General features: G+C 41.8%; 1 protein-coding gene across 1 annotated transcript; it reads left to right on the forward strand.

Annotated features, from left to right (window-relative positions):
- The first annotated feature begins 9,074 nt into the window (after positions 1-9,074).
- On the forward strand, positions 9,075-20,288 carry gna12a (guanine nucleotide binding protein (G protein) alpha 12a). Its single transcript, XM_087802682.1, has 6 exons — positions 9,075-9,638; positions 14,585-14,803; positions 17,384-17,434; positions 17,508-17,708; positions 18,655-18,861; positions 18,944-20,288. Exons 1-6 carry the CDS (start codon positions 9,321-9,323, stop codon positions 19,103-19,105), a joined length of 1,158 nt encoding a protein of 385 aa, XP_087658808.1. The 5' UTR covers positions 9,075-9,320; the 3' UTR covers positions 19,106-20,288.
- The last annotated feature ends 198 nt before the right edge of the window (positions 20,289-20,486 follow it).

Raw genomic sequence — 20,486 nt, forward strand, 5'->3', positions numbered from 1 at the left:
CAACACAAACATAATTACAAAAACAACACAACTATGATGCTACCTCAACTGTAATGTAACTGCAACACAAACATAATTACAAAAACAACACAACTATGACGCTGTCTCAACTGCAATGTAACTCCAACACAAACATAATTACGAAAACAACACAACTATGATGCTACCTCAACTGAAATGTAACTCCAACACAAACATAATTACGAAAACAACACAACTATGATGCTACCTCAACTGAAATGTAACTCCAACACAAACATAATTACAAAAACAACACAACTATGATGCTGCCTCAACTGTAATGTAACTGCAACACAAACATAATTGCAAAAACAACACAACTATGATGCTGCCTCAACTGAAATGTAACTGCAACACAAACATAATTGCAAAAACAACACAACTATGATGCTTCCTCAACTGCAATGTAACTCCAACACAAACATAATTACCAAAACAACACAACTATGACGCTGCCTCAACTGTAATGTAACTGCAACACAAACATAATTACAAAAACAACACAACTATGACGCTGCCTCAACTGCAATGTAACTGAAACACAAACATAATTACAAAAACAACACAACTATGATGCTACCTCAACTGAAATGTAACGCCAACACAAACATAATTACAAAAACAACACAACTATGATGCTACCTCAACTGCAATGTAAGTCCAACACAAACATAATTACAAAAACAACACAACTATGATGCTGCCTCAACTGAAATGTAACTGCAACACAAACATAATTGCAAAAACAACACAACTATGATGCTTCCTCAACTGCAATGTAACTCCAACACAAACATAATTACAAAAACAACACAACTATGACGCTGCCTCAACTGTAATGTAACTGCAACACAAACATAATTACAAAACCAACACAACTATGATGCTGCCTTAACTGTAATGTAACTGCAACACAAACATAATTACAAAAACAACACAACTATGATGCTACCTCACCTGCTATGTAACTGCAACACAAACATAATTGCAAAAAAAACACAACTATGATGCTACCTCAACTGTAATGTAACTCCAACACAAGCATAATAATAAAATCAACACAACTATGATGCTACCTCAACTGAAATGTAACTGCAACACAAACATAATTGCAAAAACAACACAACTATGATGCTTCCTCAACTGCAATGTAACTCCAACACAAACATAATTACCAAAACAACACAACTATGACGCTGCCTCAACTGTAATGTAACTGCAACACAAACATAATTACAAAAACAACACAACTATGACGCTGCCTCAACTGCAATGTAACTGAAACACAAACATAATTACAAAAACAACACAACTATGATGCTACCTCAACTGAAATGTAACGCCAACACAAACATAATTACAAAAACAACACAACTATGATGCTACCTCAACTGCAATGTAAGTCCAACACAAACATAATTACAAAAACAACACAACTATGATGCTGCCTCAACTGAAATGTAACTGCAACACAAACATAATTGCAAAAACAACACAACTATGATGCTTCCTCAACTGCAATGTAACTCCAACACAAACATAATTACAAAAACAACACAACTATGACGCTGCCTCAACTGTAATGTAACTGCAACACAAACATAATTACAAAACCAACACAACTATGATGCTGCCTTAACTGTAATGTAACTGCAACACAAACATAATTACAAAAACAACACAACTATGATGCTACCTCACCTGCTATGTAACTGCAACACAAACATAATTGCAAAAAAAACACAACTATGATGCTACCTCAACTGTAATGTAACTCCAACACAAGCATAATAATAAAATCAACACAACTATGATGCTACCTCAACTGAAATGTAACTGCAACACAAACATAATTACAAAAACAACACAACTATGATGCTACCTCAACTGAAATGTAACTGCAACACAAACATAATTACAAAAACAACACAACTATGATGCTACCTCAACTGAAATGTAACTGCAACACAAACATAATTACAAAAACAACACAACTATGATGCTACCTCAACTGTAATGTAACTGCAACACAAGCATGATAATAAAATCAACACAACTATGATGCTACCTCAACTGAAATTTAACTGCAACACAAGCATAATAATAAAATCAACACAACTATGATGCTACCTCAACTGAAATGTAACTGCAACACAAACATAATTACAAAAACAACACAACTATGATGCTACCTCAACTGTAATGTAACTCCAACACAAACATAATTATAAAAACAACACAACTATGATGCTACCTCAACTGCAATGTAACTGAAACACAAACATAATTACAAAAACAACACAACTATGACGCTGCCTCAACTGTAATGTAACTGCAACACAAACATAATTGCAAAAACAACACAACTATGACGCTACCTCAACTGAAATGTAACTGCAACACAAACATGATAACAAAAACAACACAACTATGATGCTACCTCAACTGAAATGTAACTGCAACACAAACATGATAACAAAAACAACACAACTATGACGCTACCTCAACTGAAATGTAACTGCAACACAAACATGATAACAAAAACAACACAACTATGACGCTACCTCAACTGAAATGTAACTGCAACACAAACATGATAACAAAAACAACACAACTATGATGCTACCTCACCTGCTATGTAACTGCAACACAAACATAATTGCAAAAAAAACACAACTATGATGCTACCTCAACTGTAATGTAACTGCAACACAAACATAATTACAAAAAATCAACACAACTATGATGCTGCCTCAACTGTAATGTAACTGCAACACAAACATAATTTAAAAAAATCAACACAACTATGATGCTACCTCAACTGCAATGTAACTGCAACACAAACATAATTACAAAAAATCAACACAACTATGATGCTGCCTCAACAGCAATGTAACTGCAACACAAACATAATTGCAAAAACAACACAACTATGATTCTACCTCAACTGTAATGTAAGTGCAACACAAACATAATTACAAAAACTACACAACTATGATGCTACCTCAACTGAAATGTAAGTGCAACACAAACATAATTACAAAAACAACACAACTATGATTCTACCCCAACGCGGCTGTAACTGCAACACAAACATAATTACAAAAACAACACAACTATGATCCTTCCTCACCTGCAATGTCACCGGAACAAAAATCCAACGCAAACGTAATTGAAAAAAACAACACAACGACACCGTACTTTACCTGTGACCGTAACACAACTTACAAGGCGTTAGTATAACGAAGCAACACAACTATGACTACAACCACAACACAAGTACAATTTAAATGTAAACAGAAATGAGTGACAGTTGTCACCACATTTTAACTTCACTCATTGTGTACTCGCCCTCACGTCGACCAAAGGTTGGGATTATTTTCAGAATAATCTGCAATAAACTCTTCAAAAATAATGCCGACACTGAACTGTGATGCAGTCCTGAGTGTCTCTCTTGTGAAGTGAGTCCTGACCCGGGACGTGGACCTCCAGGCGAGCTCGCACCAGAAGGTTCTGGAGGCCGCAGCGCACGATAAACGCTTCCTGTTCTCAGTCGGCCGGGCCTCGCTTCTCGAGCCCCCCCCCGCTGTGCAGACTGGCGTGTGGGCCTGTCAATCATCTGGATCCGCGCACTCTGACATTTTCTTCAGGTGAGAAGCTCTGCTTGGCGCCGGAAGAAGCTCGGCTCGGACGGCGAGGAGGCAGAATAACAATTTCACCGGGAGAACGAGTGGTTCAAGGTTGAGACGCTCCTGCTTCGTCTTCGCTCGCCACTCAACCTTCCAGCTGCATTAGCATATACACAACTGGCACACACACGTGCACACACACGCCTGTTTCAACAGTGTGAAGAGGTGAGTGTGGGGAAACTGTGCACAGCGTGTGAGTGTGTGTGTACGTGTGTGAGTGTGTGTGTGTGTGTGTGTGTTTGATGAGAAGGCTTTTAGGCTAATTACACGAGAAGAGAGTGTTTGTTTGGACGAATTTAAATCTTTTTCTCCCTCAAATAAAAATACAGTGACGCACACACTTCACTGCTGCTGCTGCTTTTTTGTGTGTCTGTGCAGTGTGTACATGTTTGTGTGTGAGTGGTGTTTGCAGGTGTTTTTGTATACGTGCGGTGTGTGTGCCAGTGGTGTTTTTTTTAGGTGTTTTCTTTATGTGGGTTGAGTGTGAAGTGTTTGTGTGTGTCTGTTGGGTGTGTACATGTTTTTGTGTGTGATTGGAGTGTAAGTGTTAATTTGTGCGTGCTTGTGTGTGTGAGTGGTGTTTTTAGGTTATTTGTGTGTGTTTGCATGGCTGTGTGTGTGTGTGTGCGTACATACGTGTGTGTCTGTGTATATGTGTGGGCAGATGCGTGCGTGTGTGTGTCTGTCTGTCTATGTGTGTGTGTGTGTTTGTGTGTGCCTAAATGTGTGTTTGGGCATGTGTGTCTGCATGTGTGTATGTTTGTGTATCTTTTTGATTGTGTATGTTTGTGTGTGTCTGGATATGCGCGTGCCTACATGCGTGTGTGTGTATCTGTTTGCTTGTGTATGTTTGTGTGTTTGTGTCTGGGTATGCGCGTGCCTACACATGTGTGTGTTTGTGTATCTGTTTGCTTGTCTATGTTTTTGTGTGTGTGTCTGGGTATGCGCATGCCTACACATGTGTGTGTGTTTGTGTATCTGTTTGCTTGTGTATGTTTGTGTGTGTCTGGGTATGCGCGTGCCTACACGTGTGTGTGTGTTTGTGTATCTGTTTGCTTGTCTATGTTTTTGTGTGTGTGTCTGGGTATGCGCATGCCTACACATGTGTGTGTGTTTGTGTATCTGTTTGCTTGTGTATGTTTGTGTGTGTCTGGGTATGCGCGTGCCTAAATGCGTGTGTGTGTGTTTGTGTATCTGTTTGCTTGTGTATGTTTGTGTGTGTCTGGGTATGCGCGTGCCTACGTGCGTGCGTGTGTGTTTGTGTATCTGTTTGCTTGTGTATGTTTGTGTGTGTCTGGGTATGCGCGTGCCTACATGCATGTGTGTGTTTTTGTATCTGTTTGCTTGTGTATGTGTGTGTTTGTCTGGGTATGCGCGTACCTACATGCATGTGTGTGTTTGTGTATCTGTTTGCTTGTGTATGTTTGTGTGTGTCTGGGTATGCGCGTGCCTACACATGTGTGTGTGTTTGTATATCTGTTTGCTTGTCTATGTTTTCGTGTGTGTGTCTGGGTATGCGCGTGCCTACATGCATGTGTCTGTTTGTGTATCTGTTTGCTTGTGTATGTTTGTGTTTGTCTGGGTATGTGCGTGCCTACATGCGTGTGTGTTTGTGTATCTGTTTGCTTGTGTATGTTTGTTTTTGTCTGGGTATGTGCGTGCCTAAATGCGTGTGTGTGTGTTTGTGTATCTGTTTGCTTGTGTATGTTTGTGTGTGTCTGGGTATGCGCGTACCTACATGCATGTGTGTGTTTGTGTATCTGTTTGCTTGTGTATGTTTGTGTTTGTCTGGGTATGTGCGTGCCTACATGCGTGTGTGTGTTTGTGTATCTGTTTGCTTGTGTATGTGTGTGTTTGTCTGGGTATGTGCGTGCCTACACGTGTGTGTGTGTTTGTGTATCTGTTTGCTTGTGTATGTTTGTGTGTGTCTGGGTATGCGCGTGCCTACACGTGTGTGTGTGTTTGTGTATCTGTTTGCTTGTCTATGTTTTTGTGTGTGTGTCTGGGTATGCGCATGCCTACACATGTGTGTGTGTTTGTGTATCTGTTTGCTTGTGTATGTTTGTGTGTGTCTGGGTATGCGCGTGCCTACACGTGTGTGTGTGTTTGTGTATCTGTTTGCTCGTCTATGTTTTTGTGTGTGTGTCTGGGTATGCGCATGCCTACACATGTGTGTGTGTTTGTGTATCTGTTTGCTTGTGTATGTTTGTGTGTGTCTGGGTATGCGCGTGCCTACTTGCGTGCGTGTGTGTTTGTGTATCTGTTTGCTTGTGTATGTTTGTGTGTGTCTGGGTATGCGCGTGCCTACATGCGTGTGTGTGTTTGTGTATCTGTTTGCTTGTGTATGTTTGTGTGTGTCTGGGTATGCGCGTGCCTACACGTGTGTGTGTGTTTGTGCATCTGTTTGCTTGTGTATGTTTGTGTGTGTCTGGGTATGCGCGTGCCTACATGCGTGTGTGTGTTTGTGTATCTGTTTGCTTGTGTATGTTTGTGTGTGTCTGGGTATGCGCGTGCCTACATGCGTGTGTGTGTTTGTGTATCTGTTTGTTTGTGTATGTTTGTGTGTGTCTGGGTATGCGCGTGCCTACACGTGTGTGTGTGTTTGTGTATCTGTTTGCTTGTGTATGTTTGTGTGTGTCTGGGTATGCGCGTGCCTACATGCGTGTGTGTGTGTTTGTGTATCTGTTTGCTTGTGTATGTTTGTGTGTGTCTGGGTATGCGCGTGCCTACATGCATGTGTCTGTTTGTGTATCTGTTTGCTTGTGTATGTTTGTGTGTGTCTGGGTATGCGCGTGCCTACTTGTGTGCGTGTGTGTTTGTGTATCTGTTTGCTTGTGTATGTTTGTGTGTGTCTGGGTATGCACGTGCCTACATGTGTGTGTGTGTGTTTGTGTATCTGTTTGCTTGTGTATGTTTGTGTGTGTCTGGGTATGCGCGTGCCTACACGTGTGTGTGTGTTTGTGTATCTGTTTGCTTGTGTATGTTTGTGTGTGTCTGGGTATGCGCGTGCCTACATGCGTGTGTGTGTGTTTGTGTATCTGTTTGCTTGTGTATGTTTGTGTGTGTCTGGGTATGCGCGTGCCTACATGCATGTGTGTGTTTGTGTATCTGTTTTCTTGTGTATGTTTGTGTGTGTCTGGGTATGCGCGTGCCTACTTGCGTGCGTGTGTGTTTGTGTATCTGTTTGCTTGTGTATGTTTGTGTGTGTCTGGGTATGCGCGTGCCTACATGCGTGTGTGTGTTTGTGTATCTGTTTGCTTGTGTATGTTTGTGTGTGTCTGGGTATGCGCGTGCCTACATGCATGTGTGTGTTTGTGTATCTGTTTGCTTGTGCAAACTCGCTTGTGATCCAGACTCCTTCTGATCTACACTGAGGTGTTTCTGACCCTCAGCCTGGATCAGGTTCAGCTTCGTCTCCCTCAGTTTTAATTGATCAAATCAAACGTGCAGCTCCAAACATAATCTCACAGCGCCCTCTGTCAGGATGTCTTGAGAACTACATCTACACGCGCCAAAGGAAAAGAATGGAACTAGATTTTTATTTTGGTCTTTTAAGTATTGGAAACTTAAATTCCTGAGTCATCACAATCTAGTCGATAGAACAATCTCTAAAAACATGATGTAAAACTCTAAAGTTTACCAGAAAAATCAAGATAATGATCTGATCTGATGTGGATCATGTCCACACTGGCAGAGGAACATCTCAACTTGGACTCGGAAGCCGGATATTTGGGGCTCCCTGATGCATCGTGGAGTTTCGCAGAGTTGATTTTAGCAGATGGACTCAACCAAAACAATCGATTCCGTCTGGTGCTGAAGAGCCCAAACATTAATTAGTCCTCACCACTGAGGCCCAAATGGACCACGTCCCGGTCCTTGGCGGTGCCCGCCGGGCCTGCGTCGCTGCCGCCTCCTCCAGCTGGCTCCGGGTCTGATGGACGGTCTCCATCTGGGAAGAGAAGTCTCGTCTGAAGCTTGTTCCTGCGGCGGAACTGGAATCATTCTGGAGCCGATGGTTCTGGCAGAGCCCAGGTCCAGCTGAGGTTCTGAAGAAGAGAGAGACGGAGTGACGCAGCTCAGGAGACTCCAAGAGCTTCTGCTGAGTCATCACATCAGATTTGATCTTTTCAGTGAGTTATTCTCCTCTGTGACTCACACTGAGTGACTCGTCTCAACATTGTTGTGTTGAGTCACTAATGACTCGTTTAATGAGTCTTTTTTGCTTTTGCTGTACTACGTGACACTAAGGTTGTAAGTTGTGTTTGTTGATAAGTTCATGTGTTCTTAAATTGTTGTGTTTGTTGATGTCTTGCTAAGTTTCTTTTCAATTGTTGTGTTTGTTTTTTAGTTTCTGTTTGTTGCTCAGTCTCTGTGTTTGGTGATTATTCGCTGTATTTTAAACTGTTGTGTTTGTTGATTATTTGCTATGTTGGTAAGTAAGTAAGTAAATGTTATTTGTAAAGATCTTTCTAGATCAGGATCACAACTTCGCGCTTTAACAATCAAAAACAATACACAGTTAAAAATATATACTTTAAAAGGCCAAGATGTACGAACATAGAAGTCCCAGAAATTCAGAGAAAAGCACAAATTAAAATGTCTTAAGATGTTTCTTGAAGGAGTCAATAGATCATCAAACACAGAGGGAGAGGAAGATCGTTCCAAAGCTTAGGAGCAACAGTCTGGAAGGATTTCTCTCCTCTGGCCCTGAACCGTGTGCGAGGAACCATCAGTAGATTCTGATCCAGAGACCTCAGAGCCCGAGCTGGGGTGTAAGGCTGGATCAGATCACTGATGTAAGGAGGAGCCTGACCATGAATAGATCTGAAAGTAAGAACCAGAATTTTAAAGTTGATCCTGAAAGAAAGAGTTTTACGGATCAGGGAAATGTGAGTTCTTCTACTAGAGCGGCTCAGAATTCTCGCTGCAGAGTTTTGTATTAACTACAGACGAGACACCAAAAATAAAGTGTTACAAACACATGGACTACAAGCTCAAGATCGTGATTAATTGTTGTGTTTGTTTTTTAGTCGCTATGTTTGAAGATCAGTTGATTTTTTGTTTGTTTTTTGTACATATTTTTTTAATAGGCAGAGCCTCAAGGATCAACAAATAACGAAGCTCGGTTAGAAGACTTCGTACCATTCGTAGAAACTAGATTTTGTTAGATAATCCTGGGGTTGTGTTTGTGGTACCTGTTGTTTTTTGTATATGTACGTGTAAGTCGTTTTTATTTGTTAACGGATTCTATGATCTCTGCCGTGTTTGTCAACTAGTTGTTAGTTCTTTGTTCAGTAACTGTTGCTTGTAAGTTTGTTGTCGCCCTCTGGCGGCGGGAATCGACGTAGCGACGCCCCCGCATCCTCCCGTGACCGCCGGGACAGTCTCTCCTCCACCCGCCGTCCAAGTTCACAACCGCTGGAGTCGCAGAAGTTTTTTAACCCCGCGCCTTTGTCGCCCCGCGGACTTAAGTCCAGACTTCTGTCTCGGTTCGATCCAAACTTTTGAGATGGACGTGGATCGACCGCAGCGTCGCCTAACTTCGTAGCGGGCCCGCCGCTTCCCTCCGCCGGGTCATGACGCCCCCTCCTCCGCTGTGAGCTCTCGGACATGGCGGGTGTGGTCCGCAGCCTGAGCCGCTGCCTGCTGCCCGCCGAGGCGAGCCGGGACGCGGGCGGCAGCAAAGACAGCGGCCGGGAAAGAGACGCGACGCAGGAGCGGGAGGCGCGGAGAAGGAGCCGCGAGATCGACGCCATGCTCGCCCGGGAGAGGAGAGCCGTGAGGCGGCTGGTGAAGATCCTGCTGCTGGGCGCCGGCGAGAGCGGGAAGTCCACTTTCCTGAAGCAGATGCGGATCATCAACGGACAGGAGTTCGACAAGAAGGCGCTCCTGGACTTCAGGGACACCATTTACGAAAACATCCTCAAGGCAGGTCGAGTTTGAGTCTCAGGTTTAAGCGTCAAACTTATGATCGATCATGGAGTAGTTCGAGTTTTTTTAATTTTATTTCAACTCAATGACAATCTCTGAAAAAACTGCTCACTTTAAACTTCTCCCACTTCTTTAGTCTTTGTCTTTGGTTATTATGGTTACCAGAGGGAACTGGAGGAACCAGCCTTAACAACAAGCATGACGTTGAACTCCAGAGCTCAAAATGACTGACATCTCTGGGAACATTGCAGTGAGTTGTTTTCAGCGACAACTTCAGCTGTCACTAACGATAGTTAACGATAGTTAACGTGTCACGAACGATAGTTAACGTGTCACGAACGATAGTTAACGTGTCACTGACGATAGTTAACGATAGTTAACGTGTCACGAACGATAGTTAACGTGTCACGAACGATAGTTAACGTGTCACTGACGATAGTTAACGTGTCACTGACGATAGTTAACGTGTCATGAACGATAGTTAACGTGTCACGAACGATAGTTAACTTGTCACTGACGATAGTTAACGTGTCACGAACGATAGTTAACGTGTCACGAACGATAGTTAACGTGTCACTGACGATAGTTAACGTGTCACGAACGATAGTTAACGTGTCACGAACGATAGTTAACGTGTCACGTACGATAGTTAACGTGTCACGAACGATAGTTAACGTGTCACTGACGATAGTTAACGTGTCACGAACGATAGTTAACGTGTCACGAACGATAGTTAACGTGTCACGAACGATAGTTAACGTGTCACTGACGATAGTTAACGTGTCACTGACGATAGTTAACGTGTCACGAACGATAGTTAACGTGTCACGAACGATAGTTAACGTGTCACGAACGATAGTTAACGTGTCACTGACGATAGTTAACGTGTCACGAACGATAGTTAAGGTGTCACGAACTATAGTTAACGTGTCACGAACGATAGTTAACGTTTCACGAACGATAGTTAACGTGTCACGAACGATAGTTAACGTGTCACGAACGATAGTTAACGTGTCACGAACGATAGTTAAGGTGTCACGAACGATAGTTAACGTGTCACGAACGATAGTTAACGTGTCACGAACGATAGTTAACGTGTCACTGACGATAGTTAACGATAGTTAACGTGTCACTTACAATAGTTAACGATAGTTAACGTGTCACTGACGATAGTTAACGTGTCACGAACGATAGTTAACGTGTCACGAACGATAGTTAACGTGTCACGAACGATAGTTAACGTGTCACGAACGATAGTTAACGTGTCACCAACGATAGTTAACGTGTCACTGACGATAGTTAACGTGTCACGAACGATAGTTAAGGTGTCACTGACGATAGTTAACGATAGTTAACGTGTCACTTACAATAGTTAACGATAGTTAACGTGTCACGAACGATAGTTAACGTGTCACGAACGATAGTTAACGTGTCACGAACGATAGTTAACGTGTCACTGACAATAGTTAACGTGTCACAGAACGATAGTTAACGTGTCACGAACGATAGTTAACGTGTCACGAACGATAGTTAACGTGTCACTGACGATAGTTAACGTGTCACGAACGATAGTTAAGGTGTCACGAACGATAGTTAACGTGTCACGAACGATAGTTAACGTTTCACGAACGATAGTTAACGTGTCACGAACGATAGTTAACGTGTCACGAACGATAGTTAACGTGTCACTGACGATAGTTAACGATAGTTAACGTGTCACGAACGATAGTTAAGGTGTCACGAACGATAGTTAACGTGTCACGAACGATAGTTAACGTGTCACTGACGATAGTTAACGATAGTTAACGTGTCACTTACAATAGTTAACGATAGTTAACGTGTCACGAACGATAGTTAACGTGTCACTAACGATAGTTAACGATAGTCAACGTGTCACTAACGATAGTTAACGATAGTTAACGTGTCACTAACGATAGTTAATGATAGTTAACATGTCACTAACAATAGTTAACGTTAGTTAACGTGTCACCAACAATAGTTAACTATAGTTAACGTGTCACTAACAATAGTTAACGTTAGTTAACGTGTCACTAACAATAGTTAACGTTAGTTAACGTGTCACCAACAATAGTTAACTATAGTCAACGTGTCACTAACGATAGTTAACGATAGTTAACGTGTCACTAACGATAGTTAACGATAGTTAACATGTCACTAACAATAGTTAACGTTAGTTAACGTGTCACCAACAATAGTTAACTATAGTTAACGTGTCACTAACAATAGTTAACGTTAGTTAACGTGTCACCAACAATAGTTAACGTAACTAGCCAGCGGTGAAGTAACGACTTGAGTTTGCAACAGGAAGTCAAACCAATTCTTCAAAGATGGAAGTTTATCGATTAGATTTTTTTTTAGTTAGTCGTGCGATATGAGCTCCTTGAAGGAGGTATGCATCTTCTGTGTGCTTTTCTAGTCAAATATTGAGTGTGAGATTGTTGTGTTTAAAGTTGTGTTTGGTTCTTGCACTGGTAATGTTTCAGATCAGATGGACACAAATGAACTTAGTCTGCGAGTGAACGTGGGTCGTGTTCTTTTATTCTACGTTAAGGTTTAAAATCTGGCATTGTATCACAATAACCAATTTATTTTTCACACCCGTGTATTCATTTGTTCGTATAAAAATTCATATGTGAGTGTCTTGAAGTATTCAATAGGTCCGCGTTACCAAACATAGAAAAAAAAGGAATTTATTAAAAATGTAAATCGTTTCCGAAAAGTAAATTAATTAAATTATGTTAAATCCGTAACATTTACTTGGATGTTTTGATGTAAGAGATACACACACATTGACATTAAATACATTTAAAAAAAACATCATTAGATTCTGATCCACAGACCTCAGAACCTGAGCTGGGGTGTAAGTCTGCATCAGATCACTGATGGATGGAGGAGGCTGACCTTGAATAAGTTGATCCTGAAATAAACTGGCAGCCAGTTAAGAGTTTTAAGGATCGGGGAAATGTGAGTTATTCTACTAGAGCAGCTCAGAATTCTCGCTGCAGAGTTTTGTATCAACTGCAGGCGAGACAGATCCTTCTTGACACCAAAATAAACTGTTACAATAGTCTAAACGAGAAGACACAAACACATGGATTACAAGCTCAAGATCGTGTTTAATTGTTGTGTTGTAATTGTGATTGTTTTTTAACTACAATTGATCCTGAAAGAAACTGGCAGCCAGTGAAGAGTTTTAAGGATCAAGGAAATGTGAGTAGACAGACTAGAATTCTCGCTACAGACACATTGACATTAAATACATATAAAAAAAATAAAAAACATTATTTATGTTATATATTTAACACCCCTTACACTTTCTACTATGGCAGAGCAATATTTGACTCAAATCCTTGCAGGAGCCAAGGTCTCAAGTAACCAACTCCCCCATCCTCTCTATGAAAAGGGACAGCTGCTTCTAACACATTTAAAAAATTAGAAAAAAACTGTTTTTGTTGCTTCTCATCGATGACTGACTCGCATCATTTCCGTTTGTTGTCATCGGTTTGTGTTGTTACGGTCGTAATGGTTCTGTTTCTCTTACGTGTCGCTCGCCCCTCATTTCCGTTCCTCTCTCACTGCACACGAGCTTGTGACCTGCTGACCTTTATCCAGCAGGTGATGGGTTCTAATCCATGAAGGATCACAGACAAGTTGTTCTGCCTCGACTGATATTGACGTTTTCTTCCCACCACTGCTGCGCACACACATTCTCACAGAGCTTTGTTGATACAGTGCATATTTTTATCCTGATGTGTGTGTGTGTGTGTGTGTGTGTGTGTGTGTGTGTGTGTCTTTGTTTGCCGACCCTCCTACACCAGCTAACAATACCAGACTATTCCTGAGGGATGAGCACATCCGCTCCAAGTGCCACTGAGCCAGACAAGTATGATAAGAGCTTGTACTTCGAGACACACACACACTCACACTCACACACACACACACACAATGGCGTGACTGTACAGTGGAGGTTTTGTCGTGGCCATGAATGTCTTCACAGAAACAAAACAACTCACTCTTACACATTCTCACAGTAATTAACCTGCTAGAAATATATTTATTAACATTTTATTACTTTATTAACATTATACACACAATTGTTGTTTATGACTGTACTTGTTTATAACTTTTATTTTGACATAGTAATTTAGTCGTTTATTTATTTTATTTATTCACCAATTTATCTCCTCGGACACTGACTTTGTCTGTGTGTGTGTGTGTGTGTACGTGTGTGTGTGTATGTGTGTGGATCATTTCCACAGTGAATGGTCCGTTTAACCAGTAAGTAACTTACCAAGTTCACCACAACTTTCTCCCGAAAACTTTGACTGACGACCAACGGTTGAATAAACAGTCGAACAGTTTGGAATAAACAAAACAACAAGCTGGACAGGAAGTGATGTCACAACTGTCCAGACTAGACGTCAGATTTCCTCATCTGCCGGCTCTTGCTCACAAAGCATTAGTGTCGGGCCTTTCACTTGATAATAATTACACACCAAAGTTAGTAAAGACAACACAAAAAATACAAAACACAGAGGAACAACCACAGCCACCTTTTAATCGGCAGCTACGTCACATTGAGAGTCGATTATATCAACGATCGACACACAATAATGCAGCCGGACCACCAGCAGCCTCTTTGACTCCCGGGAATGAGAACCGTGTGGAGTCAATCATCCCTCCAGAGTTACATTTTGCCGATTTAAAGAAAAATGTATAAAGAGCTTTTGCGTCACACACACTTGTGTGTCCAGAATGAATGCCTTTAGTGAGGAATCAAAACAAGTGTGTTTGCACTGCAGCTACAGCAGCGACACACACAAAAGCATCACTCATAACTTGTCAAAGCCGACATTATTTAGGAAAACAGCGTTTGAAAATGACCTGTAAACTGAGCCCTGGTGTCCTCTGTGTGTCTGCAGGGCATGCGAGTGCTGGTGGACGCCCGCGACAAACTGGGCATCGGCTGGCAGAGCGGCGAGAACGAGAAGCCGGGCATGTTGGTGATGTCGTGGGAGAGACGGGCCGGCAGCTCGCCGGTGGAGCCCGGAGACTTCCAGCTGTACGTGACGGCGCTGAGCTCGCTGTGGGCCGACGCCGGGATCCAGCAGGCGTACGCTCGCCGCTCCGAGTTCCAGCTGGTGAGTCGTCAAGGAAACCTTTGAGAGCAAACGTGTGATGCAGCAGTGAACCCAACGGTGATGAAGTTCTTCTTCTTCTCTGAACTCAAGTCAACTATAGACGTGTATCATTGACATCAGATTGTTGGATTTATTATTTCAACTGTTTTTGAATTGTAATATTATTTTTATTTAGGCAATTCTTTTTTTTTTCTTTTTTATAATTTAATTTAATATTTTTTAATTGAAAGTTTTACTTTGTTTTTATTGAACAATTGAAAAAATGTTGATAAATTACTTTTTAAACATCGATAAATAAATATTTAATGAAGAAATATGATTTTAACTATGTTTCCAACTATGTGTTCAAAATATTTGATTGTATTTATTTGAATTCACTTATTTGAAAAGATAACTTATTAAATACTATTATTAAATACTAAATATTCAATTAAAATTGTATTTGATGTTGAAAAAACAACAATTATTAAATTTTGGAAATATTAAATTAGACAATTCAATATTATGATGCTACTGAGACACACTATGTATTTCTATTTCATCATAAGTAGCAACCTCTGTTACGCAACCTTTCAACCTTCAGACATTTATCTATGTGTGTGTGTGTGTGTGTGTGTGTGTGTCCGGTTCAGAGGGTCGGATCTTATCTGGACGATAAGTCAGTGAGAAGCAGCTAAAGCTCGGACGTCACCAGAGTTTAAAAACAAACCTGAGTGAGCGATTACATTTCAGCTCTTGGTCAGTGAAATAGTTACCGCAGCCAAGGAGGTCATGTGATCTTCTGTGTTTATCTAGAGCAAAATTGTCCGGAGCGACACTCACAGATTAAATGCTGACTCAGACTTTTGCGGAAGAAGTCAACTCTTCCCACGATGACGTGTCCTGTTAATGCACAACACAAATATACACATCAGCACAAACGCACAAATGAAACAAGCACGTGCACATACAAACACAAATCTGTGAATCGGAATACAACACATTTACATTTCTAAATCACACAACTCAAGGCACACACATTACACAACTTGACTCACAAGCATGGACACACAATGTATACACAAACAAGCTGCAAAGGCACAGAGAAGACACAAACACATCACTGTAGTCACACAGCCTCGGCCCTGATGAGATTAACTGGATTAAATCTGGAAAATTGGAGTTTCCGGAGGAGACACTGAGGTTTGAGTTGAAGTTGAAGTTGATTTGAGAATAATCCGTGAATATTTCATGATTTATCTGAAGATTGAATCTGGATTCATGCCACCTTCTTATTCTGCTCACTGACCGAGTCAGATTTAGTGGGAAAGAACTTGAATAACGGAGACACACACACTCACACACACGTACACACTCAGAGCAGGGTAACAGTTCTAATGTGTGCACAGGAATCATGAGACATGCACCAGCGCCGTCCCTCGTGAAACAAACGTATCATGTTTCAGCTTTGAAACCTCACATTTGGATTTCCGCTGATGTCGGCTAAAGTGTGTGTCCGTGTGTGTGTGTGTGTCTGTGTGTCTTCTCCGGGAATTCCCCGCTCCATTACTTTCCCATCCATGAGCTCCTCCCACACCCCTTTCCAATCCGGCCAATCAGAACGCGCGGGGCCTCCTTTTCTCTTTCTCCCCCCGACCGTAACGGGTCAGCGGTGAGGTCACGGGGTCGTGTCTGCCAGTCCGAGGGGGGTGGGGGGGTGTTGTGTTGCACGACGTTGATAAAGACAGAAGTTACACAACTGCACTTTTGTGTCTTTGGGACAAACAAAAGCACAGATTGTTTGTGTAAGTGTGTTTGTGATTTTGTCGGTTTGTCGAGGACTCTTCTACGTGTGTTGACGTTTAGTGTGTGTTACTTCTGGAGTGACTCGCCGTGACTCCCCTCCTTTCCCTCGCCCCACTTTTGTGTGTGTGTTTGTGTGTCAGGCGATAATAAAACATAAAATCTAGCAGCACAATTAAATATAAAACCAGACACTGTCGCGCTTTTATTGGTCGATCCATGTGGAAAGTTAATAAACAAGTTAAAAATAAATAAATAAACTAAATAAAACAGTGATTTATTGTTGTTTTTATTGAATATTTGAATGGAAAAAATAAGATAATACATTTTCTTTTACACAAAAAGTTAGATTTTTTAAAAAAGGAATTCAAAAATATTTTTTATGAATTTGTGGCCTTTTAAATTCAATATAATGTTTTTTTAAATAAATTATCTTTTTAAGTCAACCTTTTGATAAACATTATTTTATTTTATTGTGAAATATAATATGTCAATATTTCAACATTTGAAATGTTAAATTCAACAATTAAATGTTCTAAATAGAGTTAACGAGCGATCGACAGGTCGCGACCCCACGACCCGCGGGACACGCTAGCAGTTAGCATGACCGAGGCGTACGATCTGTTGATCGTCCTCGTCATCATCATCTCTGGCTCCAGAGAGACTCGGCAGCACAACAAACAGCACTTTATCGAATCACGTCCACAGAATCAAATCTCACAAATAAGATTGTTCTGATAATCGGATGATCTTCCAGGTTCAACCGGACTATCTGACTCTTTGTGTTTCCTCCCGCAGAGCGAGTCGGTCAAGTATTTCCTGGACAACCTGGAGCGCATCGGTCAACTGGTGAGTTTAACAGTCCCGAACCTCAGGATTCTGAACCACGTGACCCCTGCATGACCTCCACGTCTCGCCTCAGAACTACGTCCCCAGTCGACAGGACATCCTGTTCGCCAGAAAGGCCACGAAGGGCATCGTGGAGCACGACTTCATCATCAAGAAGATCCCGTTCAAGATGGTGGACGTCGGGGGTCAACGGTCTCAGAGACAGAAGTGGTTCCAGTGTTTCGACGGGATCACGTCCATCCTTTTCATGGTGTCCTCCTCCGAGTACGACCAGGTGCACGGACGTCTTCTTCTCTTCCTCTACTCAGTCCTGTCCAACAAAAAAATGTATTTCTTTCCCCGGGTTTCATTTTGTCGAGTGTATAGAAGAGCAGCCTTAAAATCACAAACCATTGTGTGGTCCCTGGGTCAGGGTGACCCGAAAAACAAACGTGTTTGTGGTATCCCTTGTGTTGCTCATAGGTCAAGATGAACGACCTTCACCACTGCGTATATATTTATGGAAGCCAGGGAGGTCGTTTGTTCAACAAATTTGTTCTCTTCGAGCCTTCGGATCACCTTGACCCAGAGATAACACAAGGGTTAAAACTGAAAATGAATAAACAATACTATCCAACACTTACTGTTGGGTAAGTTAGTTTAAAATAGTAACTTAGTTACATTACTATTTACTTCCTTCAAAGGCAAGTCATTCACTTTAAGTTACTCGTTACTTTCAAATTAACTAGTTACTAGCGGAAGTAACTTCACACAAACCCAATGAATAAAATACACTTGAACATCACTGTATTAAATACACAACAGCCTATGAAGGCACTTAGACGCATCATTGATGTCAAAGCGGTGCAAAAACGAACTTGTTTTTACCCGACACTGGTCATATTATGACTTCCAAAATAACAGCCTTGTTAGCAGTTTCAGCGAAACGACAATGTTAATGGAAAGGCTGAAGTTAGCATAGAGGCTAACACTCTTTCCCCGATACAGAAATAGCAACTTGGACTTGTAGATGATTGCACCTCTGGAACTTCCTTCTCAATCTTATAGGAAAATTAATCGTTTTCACGAGGTTTGGTTCTTTTTTTTCAAACCATTTGTGAAATAGCAACATGATCCAGTCGGAGAGGCTAACATGCTAATGCTAATCAAGACTGAAGCGACCACGTTTCAAAATATTGATGAATTATCCCAGTTGTTTATAGTTTGCGTTTGTACTGCAGGTTCTGATGGAGGACCGCCGGACGAACCGCCTGGTGGAGAGCATGAACATCTTTGAGACGATCGTCAACAACAAGCTCTTCCTCAACGTCTCCATCATCCTCTTCCTCAACAAGACCGACCTGCTGGTGGACAAGATCCGCACGGCTGACATCAGGAAACAGTTCCCGGACTTCCGGGGCGATCCTCGCCGCCTGGAGGACGTGCAGGTGAGCCTGGTGGAGATGACGGACGGAAGGTTCCTGGAGGCGCAGAAGGGGTCGTCCTAAACTCTGCGGTATCTTCTTCCAGGCGTTCCTGGTCCAGTCGTTCAGCCGCAAGCGCAGGAACCGAGGGAAACCGCTCTTCCACCACTTCACCACGGCCGTGGACACGGAGAACATCCGCTTCGTCTTCCACGCCGTCAAGGACACCATCCTGCAGGAGAACCTCAAGGACATCATGCTGCAGTGATCAGCACCGGGCCGACCCGTTGGAGCCCGAGCTGGACTCGGACCCGATGGAACGCTGGAGAGCGAGATCCCGGGAGGACCACCAGGAACACTCGATGAGTGACGGAGTTCTCGAAGGTCCAGATCGTCGCGACAGAAAAAACATTGTGAGATTAAACCTCATCATGATCGGATTAAACCATATATATTAACAGATTATCTCAGCAAGACGGAAGAATAAAGATGCTTGGACTCAAAATAATCAGAAAGAGGATTGAAAAATGAGGAGATTAACCACTTTCAATGTGGGATTAAGAATTTGGAACTAAAAAATATAGTTAAAACAAAACCAGATTAACAAGAGATTGAAGAAATTGAGATTATGTCATTACAGTCAAAACGAATGGAAAAACGTTCAATTGAAATTGGACAAAATTTATTTTATTAGTGTTTTTAAAAAAAATCCTAGTTTTTGATTATCGTTGTTTTTAAACCAGGTTGGTTGTGAGATTACATTTCAGGATTTCATCGGAGGATTGAAAAAAAAGGACATGGAACTTTTGATCCTGATGAAACTAGCCGTCATGTCGGGGTCAAAGGTCGACGCCGATGAACAAAACTTGTGAACTTAATATGTTTCTGCACTGAAGAGTCGTTGTCAGGTCTTCAACCGGCTCAGCTGGACCGGGTCGAACCAGGCTCACCCTGAGACTCACAATAGAGCGACAGGTGATGATCGTCGGAATTTTACTGTGTAGCTCCGCTCTGGCGAGGGAACGTCTCATGCTTCTTCGCTAGACTTGCTTTGGAGTCGCCTCTCCGAGAGTCTTTTCTCGCCCATTTCTGAAACCACTGTCCACGTCCGTGTAACCCAGAAACCACTAGCGGAGTACCCGGAGCACGCCCGCCCAGCATTAACCACTTCACCGCCCGAGTGGTGTCGCACACCCGCGGTACGACGGCACTCGACACCCTCTGTCGCTTCACATGTGATTTATAACTTTTGAGCACATGCGACTCAACTCCGTCGCCGTTTCACTGGACGTGTGTCGTGTGGCGTTTGTTCGTGTCTCGGAGGAGGACGACGGTGAGAGACGCGAAAGACGGTTTGACTGTAGAAAGTGACACAATTCTGACTTACTCTGTGAAAAAAATGTTGAAATCTTTAAGATAAAAGTTTTTGTGTGATTAAAAAAAGTATCAATAAAGTACAAAAATAGTTTTTACTCCGACAATTTCCTTTGATGTCAACTTTTCAACAAGTTTTCAACAAATTGTTGTTTTCGTCTTTTTCCCCTTAAACATTTAATATTACTCTTGTTCTTTTAAGATGAATTCTACTTGAAAGTCAATATTTTTTATTTCCTCCAGCATTTATTTCTCGTTTTCATCATTTGAAACTG

The sequence above is a fragment of the Callionymus lyra genome, chromosome 1 (assembly GCF_982586985.1).
Source record: "Callionymus lyra chromosome 1, fCalLyr1.hap1.1, whole genome shotgun sequence".
In the NCBI taxonomy this organism is placed as follows: Eukaryota; Metazoa; Chordata; class Actinopteri; order Syngnathiformes; family Callionymidae; genus Callionymus; species Callionymus lyra.